The 22,413-nt window shown below is 43.4% G+C and overlaps 1 protein-coding gene across 2 annotated transcripts in view; it reads right to left on the bottom strand.

Moving 5' to 3' along the window:
- Plxnc1 (plexin C1) overlaps positions 1-22,413 on the bottom strand; it is a 142,589-nt gene that overhangs the window by 2,738 nt on the left and 117,438 nt on the right. The window contains exons 22-31 of one of the 2 annotated variants that reach the window (XM_074084126.1): positions 21,635-21,812; positions 19,132-19,235; positions 9,449-9,503; positions 7,076-7,107; positions 6,871-6,978; positions 5,504-5,667; positions 3,743-3,890; positions 1,076-1,216; positions 919-993; positions 308-392 (exon numbers count right to left, since the gene is read on the bottom strand). In XM_074084126.1, coding sequence (XP_073940227.1) covers positions 309-392; positions 919-993; positions 1,076-1,216; positions 3,743-3,890; positions 5,504-5,667; positions 6,871-6,978; positions 7,076-7,107; positions 9,449-9,503; positions 19,132-19,235; positions 21,635-21,812 — 1,089 coding nt within the window. In that variant the 3' untranslated portion in view covers position 308. The remainder of the gene's footprint in view (positions 1-307; positions 393-918; positions 994-1,075; positions 1,217-3,742; positions 3,891-5,503; positions 5,668-6,870; positions 6,979-7,075; positions 7,108-9,448; positions 9,504-19,131; positions 19,236-21,634; positions 21,813-22,413) is intronic. The other variant, XM_074084125.1, reaches the window with a different exon arrangement.

Raw genomic sequence — 22,413 nt, 5'->3', positions numbered from 1 at the left:
AAGAAATACCAACTATTTGCTTACAAATACGGGGCCAGACTTCCAAGGCCCTGATTTATGCATTATGTCACAGCCATTCCAAGCACAGCAAGCATTCCTGGGCAGCCAACATGCAGGCAAGTATTTCTCCTTAAATGCAGCAGGCAAGGGCATCCTGGTCAAAGATGAATTCGTCCCTCCCTTTCCCTCCCCTTCTGGGCAGTGTAGACCCCTCCTCTCCCCTCCCCAGTGCTTCCCTTCTCACCCCTGGCCCCTGGACAGAGAGGGATGCTTATCATGTTTAAGGAGCTCATTGCCTCTACCCTACCTTAGCGCTTCACTTGATCTTCAAGTAGCAAATGGAATTGGTGAGCTATTCTCACCATTGACATGGATAGCCTGTCCCAGCATGACTGAGTGGGGGGAATCAGGGAAGGGGGAATTAACATATATTTGGAAACAATGCATCCAGACTAAGGAGAATTAATCATAAAGGAGAATGGTAGTTCGTTAATAATGGTCGTTAAAAATGTCTGAATTAAAACGTTTGTTACTGAAATAGTTGCTAGGTTAGAAATACGTCATAATTTCATATAACGAATACAGAATCTAGGTGATTTAACAGGCTTAGCTTTTATTTCTAGCACACTGTCAAGCGTAAGCTGGCCCCATTTAACAGGGCCACAACATACTTATCAAAGTTGACTTGAGTCAGTATGGTCGTAGGTCCCATAAATTCAGATGTAAATTGAGGCTGGTCCAAGGTGGGCAGCCATGTGCAGGGTCTGGCCCAGGGCCAGGATTCCCCATCCCACACAGGCTTCCTGGCCTCCTTTTCTGCCTGTTTGGGATGCCTGAACTGTCCTGAGACCTACAGAATGCTGTAACCAAATCCTTGTGACTGACTCAAGGTTCAAAAGATGTTACATAAAATCTTACCTCATCGAAATATTTTACGATGTATTTGTAGATTTCTGTCAAGGCCACTTCTTCATTAAATTCATTTTCGTGTTTCTAAAAGAAGAAAGGTTTATTGAGAGGCTCTGACATGACTTTTTTTTAAGTAGCAAATATTATTTCTGCTTTTTAATGATACCTTAGATTCCTGAGTTAAGAATTCTTCCATTTCTAAAGATGACAATGGAGGCAAATCCCTGATTGCTTTGTAATAAGATTTTACTTCCTCTTTGTAGGTTGGTATATCCTTGGCATAGAGAAGTTTATTAGTTGGTGCTTCCTGAAAAAAAGCAACCACCACCAAGAGTAAAAAAACATGGGGAATTTATAAAAGTACAATGTAGCTGGACCTCCACCACCAGTATTACCTCCTGCTCACAAAGGCTTCTGTGCAACAGGCCTCAATAAATGTTGACTGAATGACTGACTGACTGCCATCTAGATAGTTCTGGTGAGTCACTGTTATTTTCAGGCAGATTAAATGCTAATATATTCAGCCTTCCTCTCATAAAAGGACTAAAATTATTATTTTTGCATGATTTTGAGTTACTATAACAATGGAACTTATTTCAATCATCGTTCATTACTAATGGCCGCAAAAAGCCTGAATTAAAACATTTGCTCTCATCCTCACCCACCAGTGAATTTTGGCATTTATAAAAGACTTGATTGTAGGTCTGATTGAGCCCTTTATATAACTATGAAAGTGGTAAGTAATTGGCAGCGTCAGATTTTCCAGCTTGTCCCCCCTCATTTCATTAGATTATGACGACCTTCCAGCCTCTTCAGGAAAGCACATGGTCATTGCTACAGGCCGTGCTGAGGTCCAGCTTCGCAAAGGCTCCCTGGCAGTTTGAATGGTTTTTATGTAATTATAATAGTGATAATATTTAAAAATCAAATAAGTGAAGATTTTATTGTAAAAAGTCATTTCTCACAAAAGATGGGAAGATGAGCAAGTTAATGATAGAGCTAATGTCCCAGTACATTTTATACAGTCCAAAGGCTGAATCAACGGCTTGATGAATTACTACAAAGTCTGCTTTCATTGAGGTATTACTGAGGTTTGCTTTATCATATTTAAGTAGAACCCATAAGTCACATGATCACTCATTCATTCAATATTTAGCCAGCCACTGCTGGCTAAATCTTTGTACATCTTTGATGTACAAAGATGAAGATGACTGTATCTGCCCTTGGGAAGCTTTCAATGTAATTTGAAAGACAAATTTACAGTGGTAACTGTGATATAAATAATTAGTAGCAGAGTAAAGGACTATGGAGTTGGACAAGTCAGAGTTTATAATTCTGCTACTTGTAACCTCTCAGAACATAAGTTTCTTCATCTATACCATTAGGGTCACAGTAACTACCCAGGAGGATGTACCAAGAATCAGCTGGTTTTACTATGGATCAGCATTTGAAGTCTTTCAGCATGCTAAGATGAACTTTATTAGTTGAATGAAGAAAGCCTTGTAGGAAATGTGTTGGCAAGTTCATATAGGAGGTTTTAGTAAGGCTGATCAGAATTTCTGATCAGACTCTGGGATGCATTGGAAATCATGCTTGTGTAATGAATGAAAATGTTGGTGAATGAGTGAAGAAGTAAGATTTTACTAAACACGGGTGGTGAGACAGGAAATATGTGAGCAAAGCAATGTGGGAATGATTTCTGATGTTTAGGGAAAGAAAGCCTGGAGTATGGGAAAAAACAAAAGAGGACAGAAGAGAGGTCTGAGGCCAGTGAGTGAGGGCCATACTGCACTGTGAAGATTTCAGCTACTTGGATGTTAGAAATAATTTCCATTTTTTAAGCAGGAGACTAAAGAGATCAAATTTATGTTTTAGACAGATAACCTGAGACAGTGAAAAGGAAGAGTTTAGAGGAATTGGTGGGCAGCACAGGCATGGGGTTGAAGGGATAACAAATGAAAAGGGACAGGGACATTTTAGGGAGAGAGGGAGGTTAGAAGGAGGAAGAAGTAAGGGTCAAAGATAATGAAATCAGGCACCATGGAGGGAGGACAAAAGAAAAAATGGATGTTTTTGCAGGAAGAACGGTGACAGAGAGTTGAAGTTATGACTAGGGCTCTGAACCTTCCATCACTGTTCATTCGAGGTACTCTGAAAATTTTCCTACCAAAGAGCCATTTACCAGTGTTCAAAGATTTTCTGAAATCCATTAGGCTCAGATATTGCTTAGTTTAGTATGTTTTGGAGTGCTCAGAAAAGACCAACATATTTCTGTCAAAGTTTGCTCTGTATTTTCATCTTCCTTTGCTTTCTTGGGGCTTTTGATCAGCAAAGAAAACCAGAGGAAAGCAAATATAATCAAAGCAATATTCATGCTTTGATTATAAATTGGCGAACTGGTATTATTATAAGTCTCGGGAAAGATTTTCTTCCCTATAAGCAATTTGTTCTATGCAAATAAGATTTTTTATATATTCAGATGGAATTAACTTGGGGCAACTATTAATAGTTTCATACTTTGGGTTAATAGTTTATCAGTGTCCACTGAATGTTTTACTAGGAAACAAAGAAAATGTATACTTTGTGGTAAAGTTTTTAGAGAGGCAAAATTCTGTAATAGGGTGGAGCTAATTCGTTTGGTTTTCACCTTAAGAACAACTAGATTAAAAATAAAAGCAAATGAGATATATTTTAAAGAAAAGCAAATTTACAGTGACCTGATTATTTCTTTTCAGCTGGTGTGGTTTAGACTACCTGTTCATTATTTGAATGCTTACACGAGTGCTTTAGGGCCATTGCAGTATGTATAAGAAATAGAAAAACTGGGCCTTACCTTCCCAAGTTGCTGCTCTGTGAGAGAAAAGGCATCCATGAATGCCTGAGCAATCACTGACAAACAGCCATCTATGTGTGGAGTCTTCTTAATGTCAAAGACAAACTGGGGGTTCTTCAGGATGTTTACCCAGAAGCGAAGAGGAAGGCTGTTCAAAGAGAATAATCTCTTCTCAAACAGGACCATTCATACCAGGGTTGGTCTGTTTATTACAGTTTGTAAACGGATGCTTATGCCCTTGTTATTGAAGTACACAAATCTGCTTAGCCAAACTACCAAGCAACAAGTACACAAGAAAGGGTTAAATTGATAGCTACTAAAATTCCAGCTAGAGGAGAACAAGTCAAGAATTTTCTCCAGATAGTGCTAGGTTATATGAGATGATGGTCACCAGTGAGAACACCTAACTCAGATCTCCTGGACCTCACCTCTTCCCACCCCCTCTAAGTGTGGTACTCTGGTCTAAGCTACCACCCTCTCTCACCCAGGTTATTTGCCCCCATCCTGACTGTTTGTTCTTACTCAACTACAGATGATCCTCTTAAAGAAGAACCAGATCTTATCACTCCTGTACTCAAACCCTCTGTGGCCCTTGGTATCCTTGGATTAGCTTGTGCCACCATTCTTCACCTCATCATTCCACTTCCACTGGACTCCTTGCTGTTCTTCACTATCCCAGCTTCCCACTTTCTCCACTGCACTCACCACCTTCTAGTGTACTTCAGTGGACACATTCCACCTTCTGTTAGTACCTATTAGAATTCAAGCTCTGTGAAGACCCAGGTTCATGTCTGATTTGTTCATTACTGTACTCCAGCACCCAACAGTGCTGTCATGTCATAGATACTCAAATATTCGATATGAACTTGGGAATCATTCACAGTCCTTCCATTATGTCTTTTCCAAACTCTGGCGTAGCTTACTACCCTGCATCCAGCACATAGCTGCTCGGCTCTCAATGGCTCTACTGTTGTAGTTGGCGACCTACATCACCTGTGTTGGGTGTGTGAGTCTCGGGTTAGGGCCATGAAGTTGGGACACAGGACAGAAGGAGACCAGGAATAGACCCAGATGAATGGAAGAGGACCTGACCTGAGCTCTGAAACTTCAGCTTTTAACACTTATTTAAAATGGCTTGACTGACCTAGGGCTTAAATGTGCATGAGAAATTCCATTATATCATAAATGACTCTTCTTTCAGCTCTGGCTCAAAGTAATTCAAATAGAGGTAATGAGCTATGTTTCTCATCTGAGGACACATTTAGAATAAATCTGGATGTCTTGCTTTTTCTTAAAGTAAAATGTTAAAAATGCAAAAACAACACAAATCTTTGGCTAATTTGCATGGTGTCTGAGTACTATGTTTCATAATAAAAGCATGAATTTCTATACAGAATTGGTACATATAGACACATAGCTTGAAAATTGCAAAGTAATTGATTATTTTGTCTTATGGTATGATAAAAATCACAAAATATTAATTTCTCATCTTTTGCTGATCTAACATTCTAGACAAAGTCTTTTTATGCATTAAATATAACAGTTTGTTTATTTTATCCTAAAGAATAAGATTCTTGGCAAAGGAATGGTTTCATGTATTGTTTAAAAATATAAACAGCAAGAAACTACTTTGGCATGATAGTTTACTAAACCCAAATATTCTGACAGATAAATGGATACTGTAACTACCTTTGCCCTCTTTTTTAGTTAATATTCTGTCCCAGATTCTTGAAAACAGTCAATAATCACCTACATTCCCACCTGTTTGTTTTCCAAATATGTACGACATCAGGATCTGTGATTTTTTTGTTTTCAGCCTGGGCATCCAAGAAATCAAAGAAGTATTTTATAGCAAATGGGGCTCTGCTGTTGGGTAAACTCCAAATACTTCTGAAAAGTTTTTCAAGCACAGAGTGAATTGCCACCTGAAAGACAAAAAGCATGCGATTTAGGAGACAAAAAATTGTTGTGGTTTTAAAAACATAACAGAAAATCAAATCTAAATTCAGAGGAAATGCTGTGCCAACCAGAGAAAAAACAAGCTGAAGAAGAACATGTGAAAATCGTCACACGAGGCCAACACTCACAGTATGGGACAAAGGTCTTGAAAATCTATGCCCAGGTACAGATCTGGTTCAGAAGCTTCTTGCTGATAACAATGTTGTTTAGTCAACAGGGAGGATATCTTAAGAAATCTCTAGCAGTTGGAACATCAGTTGCAGGGTTGTATACATAAACCAAGATGCTCAGATGTTTGGCTTTTGGTTATGTTCAGCCTGGAAAACCTTAAGCAACACTGCTCTGTTCCCAGAATTTTTTCTGTTGCCTGCATTTCTGTCATAGGGTTTCACTGTGCACTCTCCAAAGCACTTGAGTATTGTACAGAAAGCAAATAGGCTGAGCTCTCTGGGAAAGCTGAGAAAATCAAGAGGCTCTGGCTGTCCTCCCTCCACTAAACAAATCTCCTAATCTCTAAGCAGATTCTCTGCCATCCGTGACCTGAAGGATTGTGCCCATCAAGTTACTAGAGTCATGTATAGATAGTCGCATTTACATTGCTAGCCATTTCAGGGGGCAAAAATCACCACAGACTTCTGCTAATCCCACTAAAAGCCAGATAAAGTAAAATTTGTTCCTGATTTGGTATTCTACTGGCTTTTACATCTGACACTTTTATATGTGGACAGAATTCCTAATTTCAAAATGGAAAAAAAATCAACAAGATTTACTATGTTTATAGTCACTGACCCACCTCTCCTTCATTTTATTTGCAATTCAAAGAAGGAATTTTATTGCTTATCTATAATAAGAAGTAAACATAAAGGAGTAATTATGCTGTCAACCTAAAAAAATAACAATAGTGAAATGGTGGGTAAAGGAATAAGAAACAATATTAAAATCCCTGACTGAAGATGCACAGTAGAAATCTGTAAAGTGCTGTTATCTTTCCAGTTTCTATATAAAAAGAAAACGGGCATAGGATGTGTTTATGATTTAAACTTTCATTTTGCTTTGCTAGAAGGCACAAGGGATTTGTAACATTTTCACACTTCATCGGAAATTAAGTCAAACACATCATATACCCCCCCAAGGTAGCCGTAAAAGCTTTCCCAGAACAGTAAGTGTACCTTGGTCGACAGCAGCTTTGTCAGATACATTTCTTTTACTTTGAACTTGTGTTTCCCTCGATGTCTCTTTCCTTGCACATCTTGGAATGCTTCCGAATCTGGTAAAATCTAAAGAGAAGACAGAGCAGAAGTGTTACCCAAAGAGACCATTCATGCCACTGAAGGCATGCAATTCAGCAGCGAACACAAGAGAGCCTGAACTCACCAAATGGCAGTGGTCATCCGAGTATTCCACATCTGAACACCAGAGGAAGAAGGAGAGAAGACAGTGCATTAAAAAACCAACCACGGCTAACTGGTATTTTCATAAAAAGCCCCATTTGTGCTGTAAACCCAAGAGCTCTTCTCCTTGAGCTCTTCGTTGCTATTTTCCCCTACTGCACCTTAAGAGCAGTGTGAAAGCAGGATGGGCTGAGTACTGGAGGGAGAAGCAGCTTCCCCTCCCTAGAAGTGTTAAAAAGGAGGCTGAGTGGCCTTTTGCCGGGGACATGGTAGGAGGGCTCGAGCCTGATGTTTAACAAACAGACCTGAAACACTTCCCATGTGCCAGGTGCCGCTGGGCATTGAGCGAGGAGTGAGCCAATGAGGATTCTGGCGTAAGTAAGACATCAAGCACAATTAATTACTTAGTTACTTAATCGTGGGAAGGAACACAAGGGAGAACTACGTGGGAAGAAGCATCTCACAAGGTATCAATCCAAGTCTAGGAGGTTTCTTTGAGGAAGGGATCTTAAAGATGAACCTAAATGAATAGTTAGGAAAATGGCAGAGGCTTCAAGGTGGGAAGAAGTGCCATCCCTTGTAGGATCTGAAAAAAGGGCAATGAGGTGGAGCTCACAGAGCAAGCCAATAGTGGCACTGAGTGAGGGACTACTTGGAGAAAAATGGAAGAGGGGAAACAGGAGATTAAGTAAGTCTCTTGGATTTTCGTTGTGAAGTTGAAAGAGACTTCTTGAAATGCTAATGGGGAAAAATGCAGGAAGAGGGGAAGAAGAACAGTCCATTAAAGAACAACCACAGGTTACTTGGTGCCAGAAGAGACTGCTTGTGGTGTGAGGATGCTCAGAAGGTCAGAAAGCCCAGGGGACCTGAAGCATGGATGAGAGACTGGCCTTGGAGGGAAGGGGAAGGACAGAGGTAGATACAGTAGGTCGGTAGCATCTTTGGTGCTGGATGTTGAGGAAGTTCTAATTTCAGCTTTCTCTGGGAAGCACAGGGTGAAGCCATCTGCTGACAGTGGGGAGCACTGTGTGGTCAGAGCTTTGAGGAGAGAGGGTGGACCTTCTGAACACAGTGTTGAGTTCCTGAAGAAACCCAGTAACAGTAAGCTGTATTGAGGATTGGGCACCATTAACTTACAGTGAACCCAACTGTGCTGTTAAGTGCCTTTCTCCTGTGGCTGCCTGACTGTAGGTTCAGAAAAAGCTACTAGCCAGGTTCATCCAGGGCTAGGATCTTGACAAAGGGGCTGATGATAGGACAGAGGGACAGGGGATTTGGAGTACAACCAGGATAGTAATCAAGGTGATGATTCTCAGCCTCATTGGACAGAGAGGAAGCACAGGTATGGATTAACTAGAGTCCTATGAAGAGATCCAACCCTTAGACTCTACTAGTCAGTCCTCAAACAGCAGGCTTTTCTGAAGGCCCAATCTCTGAAATTATAACTCTTCTTTCTATAACACAAGGACATCATCCCCTCTGAGCCACAATGACAGTCACTCTGCAAGATTGATTCACCATAGCTTAATATAGTAATAGAAGGTGGGGGTCCCCAAAGCAATGTCCTGAAAGCTACCAAATTATCTTGCCTATTTCATCAGGAACTGTGCAATTGCCTTGTTTACAACAACCAGCTGCTGGGACCTCCTAAACTCCTACTACTGAATCCAGGAATCAGGAAGCCCTACCTGGCGTGGTGTGTGTTTCTGTGAGGATCCTGCTGGTGAGAGTGCCAGAGCCTTCTGGGGCTGAGGCCTGAGCATCTTGACTAGGGTGTAATTTCTCAGAAGACAAACATGGAACAGGACCTAGGGATTTCCTCAAGTCATTACCATAGTGCTTTTCTCTGAGGGCGTCAGGGAGATGGAAGATTTGACTATGGACTTTCCCATCAGAGCTCCCTCTGGTTTCTCTCTGCTTCCTGGGAAGTTTTTGCAAAGGCGATCACACTGATATCTGAACTTTCTAAATGGATTGTCTTGCTTTCAGCATGTGGAAAGCTGTGTGATTATCTGTAAGCTTCCCTCTCAGTTTGCCAGGGGGATCTCTGTACTCATGAGGAGTTGGAAAAGAGCTGGGAGGGCTGGGATTCTACCCTGAGTTTAGAACTGTCAAGAGGCAGGAACTTCCTTTGTGTTGGGCGATCTGGGCCAACCACAGTTTACAGTTTCCTTTCCTTCTCGCAGGCTCATATTCTTAGTACTAGAAACAGATCGAAACAGCTTTTCTCAGCTTTCAGAGAATTACATAGCAACAACTCAATCTCACCTTTGTGACAATACTTCTGAAAGAAACATAAAGCAACACTTGATACAGCTGGTTGGAAACAAAAGGTTAACAATATTATATTGGTTACCTGAAGTAAAATTTGCTATCTTCTTAAAGACTTTTATAGTGGATCCATTTGATATCTGAAAGCAAAGATAAAAAATATATGAGTTTTCAAAATTTAATGTATTTCTCAACTTCACCCAGGAATTAGATGGCTGGATGGATCTTATGTTCTTTCACTTATTGGATTAAATATTTATCAAGAACCGTTAGGTTCTGGGCACTGTGCTGTAGCCTGGGGCTAGCTACATTGCGATCAGGACATTGTCTGTGCCCTCAAGGGGCACATGGTCCTGTGAAGAATCAATGAGATGAGGTAAGGTAAATGCTGAGAAGGTGGTGATCAGGACCCTGTGGTACAGACAGGATGGGGGCCCAGTCGTGGGAGAAGGACAGACTAAGCCAGGTTAGGCCACTCCCCTACCTTTCAGAAGTCAGGAGAGAACTGGGCCAATTTCATCTTTTAAGGTTCCTCCTTTTTTATGGGCTGAATGTTTGCATCCCCTCCAAATCTACATGCTGAAATCCTAATCCCAATATGGTGGTATTGGAGGTGGGGCCTTTGGGAGGTATTGAAATTCTGCCGGTGGCACCCACATGAATTTCTAACAAAATTTACCACAGCTTGCGCTCTCTCTCTCTCTCTCTCTCTCTGTCTCTCTCTGTCTCTTTCTCTCTCTCTCTCCCTGCTGTCTACCAGATGAGGTACAGAGGTACAGAGATCCTCTGTAACCAGGAAAAGGGCCTTCACCAGACTCCAGATCTACAGGTACCATGACCTTGACTTCCAGGTCCCAGAATTGTGAGAAATAAATGCTTGTGGCATAAGCCACCTAGTTAATGGTATTCCATTATGGCAATCCAAACTGATGAAATCATTAGTATACTAGGAAACAGAAAAATGCTAAGGCAGGTTTTCAAAACCTGGTATGTAAAGCTGGTATCTATATCTGTCCTATGACAGAGCAGTTTTGTATTTAGTTCTATATCCAACATAAGTAAGTACAAACCTTCACAATAAGCTATCTGTAACTGCTCCATATTAGACAACCATGTTAGAAAGAGTAAATAATGTAGTGTCTGTTCACGCAACAAATTACGAAACAACGGAAATGAGCGAACTACTACTACATGCCATGTGAATGCGAACTACTACTACATGCCATGTGGATGAGTCTTTTCATACTGAGCAAATTGACGTGAAAGAGAGCTTGCCATATGATTCTGGTTATACAAAGCTAACAACAACAAAAACAAAAAGCCCATGATCAAAACCAGTATCAACTATTTGGAGAACAAAGTGGGTTTTGCGATAAGGAGGGAACAGAAAGGAGCTTCTATTCCTTGACGTGGGTGCTATCTACAGGATATGCTCACTTGGTGATAACTAGTCCAGAAGAACTCTTAGGGTGTGTTCTTTTTTCTGTAGGTGGTAGTATTTTTTAAAAAAAGGTTAAAAAGCATAAAAATTGTGAATGCTTTTAACAAAAATGTTTGAATGTAAGTACAGCACACAGGTGAGTGCTCAATGAACACCCATGGAAGTTCTCTGTGTCTGTGTAGGCACCACCCACATCATGGTATGAAACATTTCCAGATCTAAGAACTGCTGCATCCCATCTTCATGCAGAGGTAATCACTTCTCTGACTTCTTCAGACTGACTAGTTTTACCTGTTCTGGAGCTTCATGTAAATGGAATAATACAGTATGGACTCTTGCCTCTGGCTTCCTAGGGTCTGCCATGTTAATTCATGTTGTGCTTCACAGTAGTCCATCCTTTTTTATTGCTGTGTATTAATCCATTTTATGAATATGCTACAAAAATTATCATACAATAAAGGAAGTGTCAATACATGCTATGATGTGGATGAACTTCAAAACCATCATGCTAAGTGAAAGAAGCCTGTCACAAAAGACTAATGTTGTATGATCTCACATACATGCAATGCCCAGGCTACAAAACATTGTTGAGATAGAAAGTAGACTGCTAGGTGCCTAAAGCAGGGATGGGGAAAAGGAGTGAATGCTAATGAGTCAAGGTTTCTTTGAGGGGGTGATGAAAATATTCTAAAATTAGATTGTGGTGATGGTTGCATACCTACCTAAAGCCACTGAATTCTATACTTTACACAGGTGAGCTTTAAAGTTTATAAATTGCATCTCAGTAGAGCTATTTAAAAATTGCTACAGATTTCAGGGCTGGAGGTATGGTTCAAGCAGTAGTGCAACTGCCTAGAAGGCATGAGTTTCTGAGTTCAAAACCCCAGTACTGCCAAAGGAAAAAAAACTGCAGCAGATTTTAAATGTGTACATTAACAAATAAGTACTTTCACCTCAGGGACCTGGTAATGCCATGCCTAAGAATCGCCTCTTCTGGAGATTAAGTCAAGGGATCTCACCTGAGGACAGTGTTGCCCAGGGCCAAATGGCCCTGCATTCTCTCTCTCCCTCTCCCTGATGGGCCCTGGGAAATAACCAGGTGCAGAACCTGGTGACCTTCAGGCAGAGGGAAACAGAGGTGCTAAGATGAGAGGGCAGGCCTGGCTCCTGGGGAGAAGTAAATGGTTCTGAGCAAGTGTCTGGTCCACAACAGAAGACAAAGAGGCCTCCCAGGCAGAGGAGGCAGGTCAGGGATACACAAAGCCCCACCTCTCTTGGAGATTGTGGCTGGAAGATTACCTCTTCAATCTTCTCAGCTAAGTGGGTTTCCCTGCCACTCAATAGCTCCAAGGCTGTTCTGAATTTTAATACTAATTTGGACCTGGCCTTCCCCAGCTTGGTAAAAAGGAGAGACTTTAAGAATTTCTCTTCTGGCCTGCTACACTCAGTTATCAAAATGTAAGAGGCTACTCAGCAAGCACCACAGGATTAAAACCTAATCTCCTTCAGGCCGCACCCACACAGGGAAGAGCACAGAGCAAGAGCCAGCTCTCAAGAGGCCCCTAACACAGCTGTCCAGCCAGCTGTGTCCAGCCAGCTGCTAAGTTTAAGCCAGGGGCCTCCCACTGCCAGTGTTCAGAACATCTTGTGGGACGAGGGGACAAGGCCATCGGGCCTCTGCAAAGTGTCTCCATTGAGGATGCTTACTAACTCTTACTGAGCTCTTTGACTCTGCTGTTATTACCAAACATCCTCTTCTTTCCCTTGAGCCATTTGTTGTTTTCTGGCTGAATTTTTTCAATTCTCCTCCATATTTGATGCAATTAAAGTAACTGCTGTGGGCAGACACCCCCCTTGGCAATACTCAGACACCACTCTTATGAGAATGTTTGAACATAGTTACAAAATTCCTCCCCACCAAGAGCTGGATGTGCTGTTTCTAGGCCAATAAATATCTTTTTATAAAAGGAAGCTGGTGATTCATTCTGGGTAATTGTCAAAGAATGAATCCCAAATGGGTCCTGTTGAGTGTTGAGCCAATACTCCGCTACTGTCAGACGTTTTGTTTTGCCAAAAGCGAGCACCCTTCCTCTGTAATCACAAACACCACGGATGGGCCTTCCGATAAGGAGTGCTGCCAAAAGTTCAAATGTCTTTTCAAGAGCTGGCAGCGACTTGCTGCTGGCACCGTGCACAGGCATTAAGATAGCGTAGACGCAGCTCGTACCAAGGAAATTTTACTCTGAAATTATCTTCCAAGAGCCAGTGGTAAAAGCATTTTATTAGTGGATGAGCTGTGTGTGTGAGAGCATATTTCTAGCTTTCACAGCTGCTCTAGGGCTGGAACATTTCTACCCCATGGGTCGCTTGAACACTATGATAAGGACAGAAAAATAATTTACAGATGTTTGGGGCGGGGGGTGGGGGAAGGGAAAAAATTTCTGCTGTCTCTTTTGCACAAGTCAGCTGCTATCGAGTTAAGGACAGAAATGCTTTGTTGAAAAGTACCACCAAATCCAAAGGGTTAAACATAGGATGTTGTTTGTTCCATCTGAGGCACTCCAACTGCTTCCCTAAGAGTGACTCAGTCATCGTCCCATCCTCCAGTGAGGCAGGGAGCATCCTCTGGGCCCATACTTTAGGGATAAGAACGAAATTAAATCAAGGAGAATTAATGTCACAAATGGATATGCAGCAAGAATGCTTCTCCAGCTCAGAGCACAATGTTGCACAAGGCAATTTTAGATCAACCTGTTTGCAGGCTCACAGCCTTCAAAGCTTGCTGAGATGACAAGATGGTACCCTCCAATGACGCCAGCCCAGCCAAGAATATGCTAGAGACGACTGTAAACTTTCTCATCACCAGAACCTAAGTGGTGACCACACAGGGAAGAAATGAACCTGGGTCAACGATTTAAAGTCACCTCTAAGATAAATCTGCACGTGAGAGTGAGATATCTTGATGGCAAGCCACTGTCTTCATGGCATAAATTGGAGATTACCCTATAAAAGTAGATTTTCTAGAATACAGGTTAAACTCAGATTCAACCTTATAAAGCTATTATTTCTGTAGGTAAAAATGATAAACAACTGACAATTTCATATGGTTCAGCCTAAGAGAACTAATGAAATTTTAGCTACGAGTTTTATGGAAAATGATGACTATGGTTTGAATATTATGACACTTTTTCCTTATTTGAGCGAAAAAATAGCTGAAAACATAGTAATCAATAGAAATTACCACGGGGAAGCCCTTGTTGATTCTCTCCTTCCTGAAAGTGACTTTCTGTTAAAATGGTATTACATGAAAACAGAATTCCATCCAGCAGCATTGTCTGGAAGCCACCTGCCAATATTGCTCTCCTTCTGTCAACACCATCTTCTTCCTCCCCTCCCCCTCCCCCTCCCTTCCCCCTTCCTCTCCCTTTCTCCTGGATGCTTTCCCTGAGGAAAGCAAAAAGGGCATCTGTTTGGCAGAGCCAAGGGGATAACCTTACTCAATGCTTCAGCAAAGAGGGCTCAGGGCTCCACAGACACACAACTCTCCCAGATCAGACCTCTAATGGACTCCTGAAACTATAGGAAAGGCTCAGAGGGCTCCCAGTTTGCCACTGTTTACTTAAAACTAACCCTGGGGCCAGAAGCCAACTCCCTGTGAGGACTGTTAGAGCTAAACCTGAGGTAGTCTTCCTTCCTGCGGGAGTTGGCCTCTGGGAGCGTATGTGAAATTAGGAATCTAAGTTTTCTGGGTGCCCTGTGGGCTGACATTGTTGATTCTAGGATGCCTGAAAGAGGTCTCACTCTGGTTAAGGTAACTGCCATCTTCAAGGATGGCTGGCCACAAAGAATGTCAAAATAGGATTAGAAGCAGGAAAGCATTCTGATAACTCACAGCCACAAGATTCACCATGGGATTGAATTTGACATCAGAGGCCATTAACTACCAGGATATTTATTTCAGAAATTAAACCCAGCTCCCAACCAGGCTGCTTGGAGGTTAGCATGAGCTGAAAGTCTGGCTCTTAGCAAGCTTATCCCTCTGGCGTGAGCACAGCCACAGTTAAGGTGAGTTCTATTTCACCTGTTTCCAGCGTGGGTTGGCAGTGAGAGTCATTGTATGACCATGGCTGAGTTTCTGAGCCTTTTTAGGCCCTGGAATGGGAATAATGACAGTATTCACCTCATGGGATGCTAAGGAGGACCAAAGGAGTTGCTATAGGAGAAGGACCTGTGTTGGTTAAATAAATGAGCATTTAAGACATTTAGGATGCAAGAGACCTTCAGAGATGATGTAGTCCTTTCATTTTAGGATCAGAGATGACACCTGACTAGTACTGTTGACCTTACCAACAGACTCTTTGGGACATTCCTAGCAGCTTTAAATGTCCTTTGAATGGCAAATTTGGTGTTGGCAGTGAGCCTCTTCTGCATGAACATACCCCAGTGATGTGCAATAGTCTTTAATCACATGGCAATTCACTATTTTTTTTTTAATGCTTCCCCAAACTTCACAGCCCAAAATGAGAGGTGCGATCTATGGAGAAAATTTCCTGCCCCCAAACACCTGTCCTGCACCCTCAGTGCCACCCCAAGGTGTGGGTGGGATAACATAGTCCAGCAAAAGGTCACACAGGGTACAAGGGAAAGAAAGGAAGCCTGGACCGCAGAGCAACCAGCCAGTCACTAGGACAAGGGGCCACTGCCCTGACATACTCTTATCCTATGGACTCTAAGACATAAGTGTGATCCCCTCCAGAGAAATGCCCAGAGCCACAGCCAATTAAGGAGGCTTAATTATAGGAAGAAAGATGCTTCTGGCTCAATGTGTTTGTAAAAAATCGGCTCACTTAACCCTTGTCTGTACAAGACAGAATTAGACTGGAGCAGAAAGTCACCCTCCTCTGCATTCATCTGATGGGAAGTGGGAGGAATAATAGCAGCAGCCTAAAAGAACAGGGATGTGGTGAGCATTAATGGAGCCAGTGCACAGGAAAGATGCCAGATGCCCACTGTTACCATCTTGGAAAGCATTCATACAATGCTGATGCCATTCAGGAGCTGACAGGGCACTGCCAGCAGTTTAGGGCTTAGGGGGCCATGTCTGGTCCATGAGATGCTATATCTTTGCTGTGTCCCCAGATCCTTCTAGAAACCAGTTTCAAATATCTAGAGAATAAATCGGCCAGCAGAGAAACCTTCTCCCCTCTATTAGCCTTAAGGACAGAAGACAAGAAGACACAGGCTCACACTCCAGCACTAGGGACTATGTTTAGACAGGAGGAGGAACTGGCCGTCACTAAAGATTAACTTGAAAACCTAACTAATTTGGACTAATTGGAGGGAGGTAAGTCTGAATCACTTAGAACTCTGAATTAGACCCTATTTTTAAATGAAATAGTTTTTTGCTTTCAAGCGCATACAGTGACTCAAACTAGGGCACTTTAGTAAATGAATAAGAGTGATAATTAGCATCTTGTCTCTTTGGAGGGAAAAGCAAGTGCTTGAGGAGAACCTTTTTTATTTAAAGAAAGGGCAAACGCAAACTTCAGCCCAGCCCGCTCACATTAGTCCCCATTTTGAATCTACAGTAAATCAAGTGCAAGTTCAGGCGGCTACGAGGGTTGGGGGAATGCTTTTCTTCCATTGGTCTTCAGGAAACAGGGCATTGGGTAAGGTCCAGACTTAGAGGGCTCAGCCCAATGACCTCCCTGGTTCCCTTCAAGCTCTCTGCACTTATTTGCCTCACAGCTTAGCTTTTTAAACATAAGGAGAAACCTTTAAGCCCTGGTGTCCTCGTCTTGTCATTTATTTTACCATCATGCAGCTACAATGGGGTATGAGGCCAATAAATCATTGGGACAGGAAGTGACTGCAGGCCAGATTAATTTCATTATCATCCCTACACAGATAGGTGTCTAGCACAGTGATGTCTCTGTGAAGAGTGATGTTCTCTCTCCCAACAGACCTCGTGTGCCTCTGTTTTCCCTGCTGGTGTAACCTATTCTAACTGTTCCAATTAATGACAGTGACTGGCCTCCCCTGTCCTTAAGGGCCCACTCCATACCACATGGTTGTGTGGGGGAGAAGTAGGGGTGCAGCAATGGGACAGGAGGCTCAGTTGAGCTAGGCAGACATTCCAGCCAAGAGCACCAAAAGGAGGTGTTGGTGGCTGGGTCCCTTCTGAATGCCAGATGAGTTTGAGCCCCCCAGGAGTTAGCTTGCAGGTCTGGCACCCTGGAGCACACAGTGACACCCTCTTAAGCCCCTTGAAGCACTTCTGACCAGCAAGGCAGCCCCTCCCACTCGGCGGCCTTCCTCCCTTTTGGTCTCCTAGGAGCAGCCTATCAACATCCAAGCTCACTTGCTGTGGCATGATGATTCCAATAGGGGAAGTCTGAGCTGTGGCGGGGGGCTGAGCACAGGCAGGAACAGGTTATGGCTCTGCAGCCCTCTGCAAGGTCTCCCCCACCAAAAGCCCAGGGACAGCATCCACTGAGGTCACCAAAATGGTTCTGAAACCCACTCAGCCAAAGGGCCCAAGGATAGGCTGCTTTCTGGTCCCAGCCATTGTCCGGGCTCAGTAACAGCTTCAGCTTCTTGCTGGCTGAGGGCAGACCTGTCTCCCGGGGGGCTTTGAACCATGAAAGACAGTTGCTCCTTCCTCCAGTTTTCTCCATCTCTGGAAAAGCACCTTCCACTCCCAAGTGCCACCTCACCCCCCTCACCCACCATGTGCCATGCAGGCGGCCCAAGCCCCTCAGTGTCCACTCGCATGTCTCCACCTCTAGAGATGTGGCATTGCTCCTCATCTGAAATTCTTCAACAGCTTCCAGTGGGTCTCCTCAGGTCCAGGCCCCATGCCCACCACTTCTTTTTTTGGTTTTGGTGGTAATGGATTTTGAACTCAGGGCCTCAAGCTTTCTAGGCAGGCACTCTAACACTGGAGTCACACTTCTTTTTGTTTTAGGTTATTTTTCAGATAGTGTTTTAAGCTTTTGCCCATGCCAGCCTCAGACCACAATCCATCTCCACCTCCTGCCTAGCTGGGATTACACACCTGGCCTTACAATCATTTTTTTGAAACACAAATCTCCCTCACTTAATACCCTCTAGTAGCTTCCCATGACCTTGGAATAAAATGCAAACACCTAAGAAGCTGACCAGGCCCCGTGGGATCTGCATTTCCCTTTCTTGCCTCCTTCTTCCCAGTTCTAGACCCCTAGCCTCATCTATAAAGTGGGAGGAACAATAGCTCCTACCTCACAGGACTGCCTTGGGATGGAATGATCCAAAGTAAAGGGAATGCTGACATTAGCACCTGGCCCAGAGTAAGTGCTCCCCCTGCTTTGGCTGGCATTTGTTCTCACTGCCATCTGAGCTCTTCCTCAAGTTGTGGCCAGTCTGAAAGTCCTCTGTTGCACACATACATTCTCCCTTCTCACCCAGCCCCAGCCTAAGTCCTTATTCTTTAGTCTCAGTACAGCCATAGCTTCCTCCAGGGAGCATTCTCAGCTGCTCCAAGCCCTATCACCATTGGGTCATAAAAGCTTCATTGCTTGTCTCTATCCCTCCATCCCCTCTCAGGGTTCCATGAAGCAGAGGCCTAGTCTTTGCTTCTCTCCCACGCAGCCCCAGCTCTTAGCACAAAACAGACATTCAACGAAGATTTGGACAGTGCTGCTGGGTGAATCCCAGTATCCCCATGTGTTCAGAAACCTCCCCTGATTCCTGCTTTGTCAAGTGCAGGCCTTTCTGGCACACATGTCTCTGAGAGATCATGTGCACCCTTCACTGACCTCAGCATTCACCCAGCATGCAGGTCTAAAGGGTTAGAGGAAGTACCCCCAACACTGCAAATACACAGGAAGTTTAGAATGTCTTTAGCACAATAACCCCGCACAAAGGTTTCAAGGTCCACTGTGGACACTGGAGCGAGGTGAGGCATAGGACGTTTACAGACTTTGTTCGGCATCGATGCACTTGGCGCACAGCAGTCCTGTGGATTTCCTAGGAACACACATTGTGCAAGGCCAGACTCTCTGGTCAAGGTGAAACTTCCAATCTGAACTGTGGATGGAGTGTTCAGGCAGCATAAAACCTGAAACCTTCTAAAAGGGAACATGTGACAAGTACACCACAAGAGACAGTAATTCCCCAGCTCTTCTGAGGAAGAAAAACTGCCCTGGCAACAAGCCATCTGCAGACTGCCAGAAAATAAGAGGGAGTCTTGGGTTCTTTTTGAAGACTTTACCTAGTACTGGAGATTATCTGATCCAGTTAGGACTGGGGATGAGGAAGGAGATGTTGAAGTCAAGTCTTGGTCTTACCTCATAGTGGCCGATGGTATTTAGCTTGGTTATTCCATCTTCAAGAATCACAGAGGAACTGTCAATATCCAGAAGTTCTTTTTGTCGTGTGCCTACTTGAAGCTCTGGAAAAAAAAAAAAAAAAAAAAAAAAGAGGAGGAGGCATTTTGTTCCCTGCTAAAATCACAAAGAAAAAATTTTAAGTGCAATGCTGTTACTTTCACAAATATTACTGGTAAATAAATAAAACTTGAGTAAAGGGGAAAGGCATTGTTTGAAGGTGTGCAGAGCCATTGGCCAGATGAGAACCTTAGTGTTGCTTTGGTTTGTATTTAGACATTGACATTTTAGATCGCTTTTCCCAGAAGCTTTCAGGGTGAGGCTAGGCCTAGAAGTAACGACACTGCATTCTCTGAGGGACTTCAAAAATATCCCCACTGCTTACATGCACGGGTACAAGTGTTCACCACTATGAATGCCTCTGAACTCCATTGAGAAGCGAGGCACCGTACTAATGTTCCAGCAGAACAGGAAGCAAATTCGCCACAGAGGTGATCACCTTGTGCCCTTGGGTCAGAAAATGGCCACAAATGTCTGTTTTCTTTCTTTTTTTGGACAGCGCTAAGGTTTGAACTCAGGGCTTCACACTTGGTCGGCTGGAGCGCTAACACTTGAGCCACATGTCCAGATCTTTTTGCTTTTTTTAAGTTACTTTTCAGATAGGGTCTTGTGTTTTTTTCAGGGCTTGCTGTGGATTGTGATTCTCCTAACTATGCATCCCAAGTAGCTGGGATTACAGCCACAAACCACCACACCCTGCTCAGTTTGTTGAGATGTTGTCTTGGTAACTTTTTGCCCAGGCTGGCCTCAAACTATAATCTTTCAGATCTCTGCTTCCTGTTTTCTTAAACCTTGATGTTTTATGGAATTATGTTAATATCAACTCAATACCAACAATTTAAAGATTAAGAGATCACAAAAAAAAAATTGGACTTTTGATTTTCTCTTTTTAAAAGTCTGGTAATACCAACCCTGTAGCCTGCACAGAATCCTGTGCTGAAGCCAAGTGGCTCTGACCCCCTAGCTGGCAAGGGCCCCAACATTTCCTGTTGGCCTAGGCACTGATACTATGTACTTTCTGCCCCTTTGGACATCTGAGTTACAAGCCTCTGCTGTAAGAGGTTGGACACGGTTGTTTAGGGTTAGATTTCAGTACAGTTTATGGCTGGTTTCAAAGGCTTTGCTGTTTCCTGAGATCAGCAGGCACACAGAACTGTGACATGGTTGAAAGACTGTGTCCCATTTACTCCCGCCTTCCAGCTTTAGGAGCTGAGGGACGCCTGATGGGCACACACCCAGGAAGCACATGAAGACACATCTATCAGCTCATCAGTGGCAGAGCTGAGGCTGCCAGGCTCTTTTCGCTGTGGTTGCTTTCTGGGCCTGCCATGTCCTTTGTGGTCAGAACCACACACTGCAAGACAAAGTTCAAGGCAAGGAAGCTGGTAATCTGGGTCAGGTCCTGGTTTCCTGGCTAGGGCTGCCCCTCTGACCCTGCATCTAACCAAATGAGTTAAACCTTCTTCCAGCTGCCCAGTGGAAGGAAACAGAACAGAGGTGGCGAGAGGCCCCTAAGTACCTGTTTTCTTTGAAGCAAGTTAGGAAGCTGCTCCACATCTGCCTGGCCTCCCTCGGGCCTCCCAGGCCTTGCCTTGAGGCTTTTCTCAATGGCATTAGCAGAAGGTTTGATTGGAGGAGGAGGATTTTAATTGCCTACTTAGTGGAGGCCTACAACTGTACACGGGAAGGGAGATGAACCTTGTTACGCTGTCTGTCACTGCGCGATTTTCCTCTTCTTTCCTGTCCCATTATCTGCTCTAAAATCCCACAGCAGTCTCCTGGGAGGGCTGCGCAGAGCTCAACTTTAAAATGTTGATGAACATTTGAGTGCAGCGGGGCCCCGTTAGGCTGCTCACGCATATGCTCTCCTTTGCAGGGTAGCAGTAGAGCCCGCAAATGAATTCACAGCAGATGCTGCTTTGCGCTGAGGGAGGACGGAGGGTACACTTAATGCAGGATGTGATGAGCACAGGGGAACATGACCTTTCCAGCATGCTGGAGTTAACACTTGGCGGCCGAGCCACCCACTAATGACACGCTCGATATCACAACAAACAAATCAAATGCCAATGTGAAAGGCAACACACATGGAGGGCACCGGTTTGCACCTTTTTGTACTTCTCAACGCAAGGTGATTCCATACGGTCTCAGGGTCGCCAATCTCATGAATCTGATTTACAAATATAATATTTTTTAAAATGACATCTTTGAAGGATGATGCTTCAAGGAGCATCATGATGCTTGTGAGGGAGCAAAGCAGTCCCTTGGCCTCTAGACATGCCCTCTGGGGACAGCTCAGGCCATGTAAGTGTCACCAAGCAGAAGCTGCTGGACAGGGAGGGAAGAAAAACAGGGAGGGTGCTCATTAGGGGACTGAGACAAAGTAGCTCCCGCCTTGTCTTACCAAGACCAATTTCATTGAGCTGAAGTCCATAAGGAGAGCCGTTTTTGCTTAAGAATGCTTGGAAAATCTTTTCTTTGGCTTGGCCTATGGTATCACAGTCGAGAACATTGACTGAAATATTCCGACAGACATCTGCACTCTCGTTTTCTGGGATTTTTTCAAAGATGACGTTTAATGCCTGCAAGAATACAAACAGGTTTCCAGGTCTGTTAGGTAATTGCAATCCAAAAGGCATTCGTAAAAGAGACAAACTTGTCGAGTTCCACTAATAACCCGACAGCACATTAGCAAACACAGATTACATACTATTTTAGTCTTTTCTCCATAATCCATTCTTTTAAGGGATAATGGAAAAGAAAACAGAAAGTTAAAACTCTCATTATAGGGCAAACATTGAACACATATATCAGAGAGGAAATATATATATACACGTAAATATTCTAAAATGGGGATATCTAATTTCATCCTCATAGGAAGACCTGGAAAGCTTCCCCAGTAAATGAGGGCAGACTGGTAATTATCTTTTTTGTTAACAGATCCACAGAGTCCCAGAAGTGAGTTCCAGGTGACAAGAAAGGTTACAAGGTCCCTGTATTGATCACACCAAAGAGGGGTCACTCTTTAGTATGCAGCATTCATTACAGTAACATTCACCTCCCCTTCCACTGTCAACATCCTCAGTCAGATGTTTCTGAGCCCTCATTAAAATACCGAGATCCCCGCCCTGTACGATTATTCTTCCATTAATTACATTTTGCTGCCATTACTTAACGTTTTGT

The sequence above is a fragment of the Castor canadensis genome, chromosome 8, assembly GCF_047511655.1.
Source record: "Castor canadensis chromosome 8, mCasCan1.hap1v2, whole genome shotgun sequence".
In the NCBI taxonomy this organism is placed as follows: domain Eukaryota; kingdom Metazoa; phylum Chordata; class Mammalia; order Rodentia; family Castoridae; genus Castor; species Castor canadensis.
The sequence above is the reverse complement of the archived record's forward strand: the minus strand, read 5'-3'. Positions and strand labels throughout refer to the sequence as shown.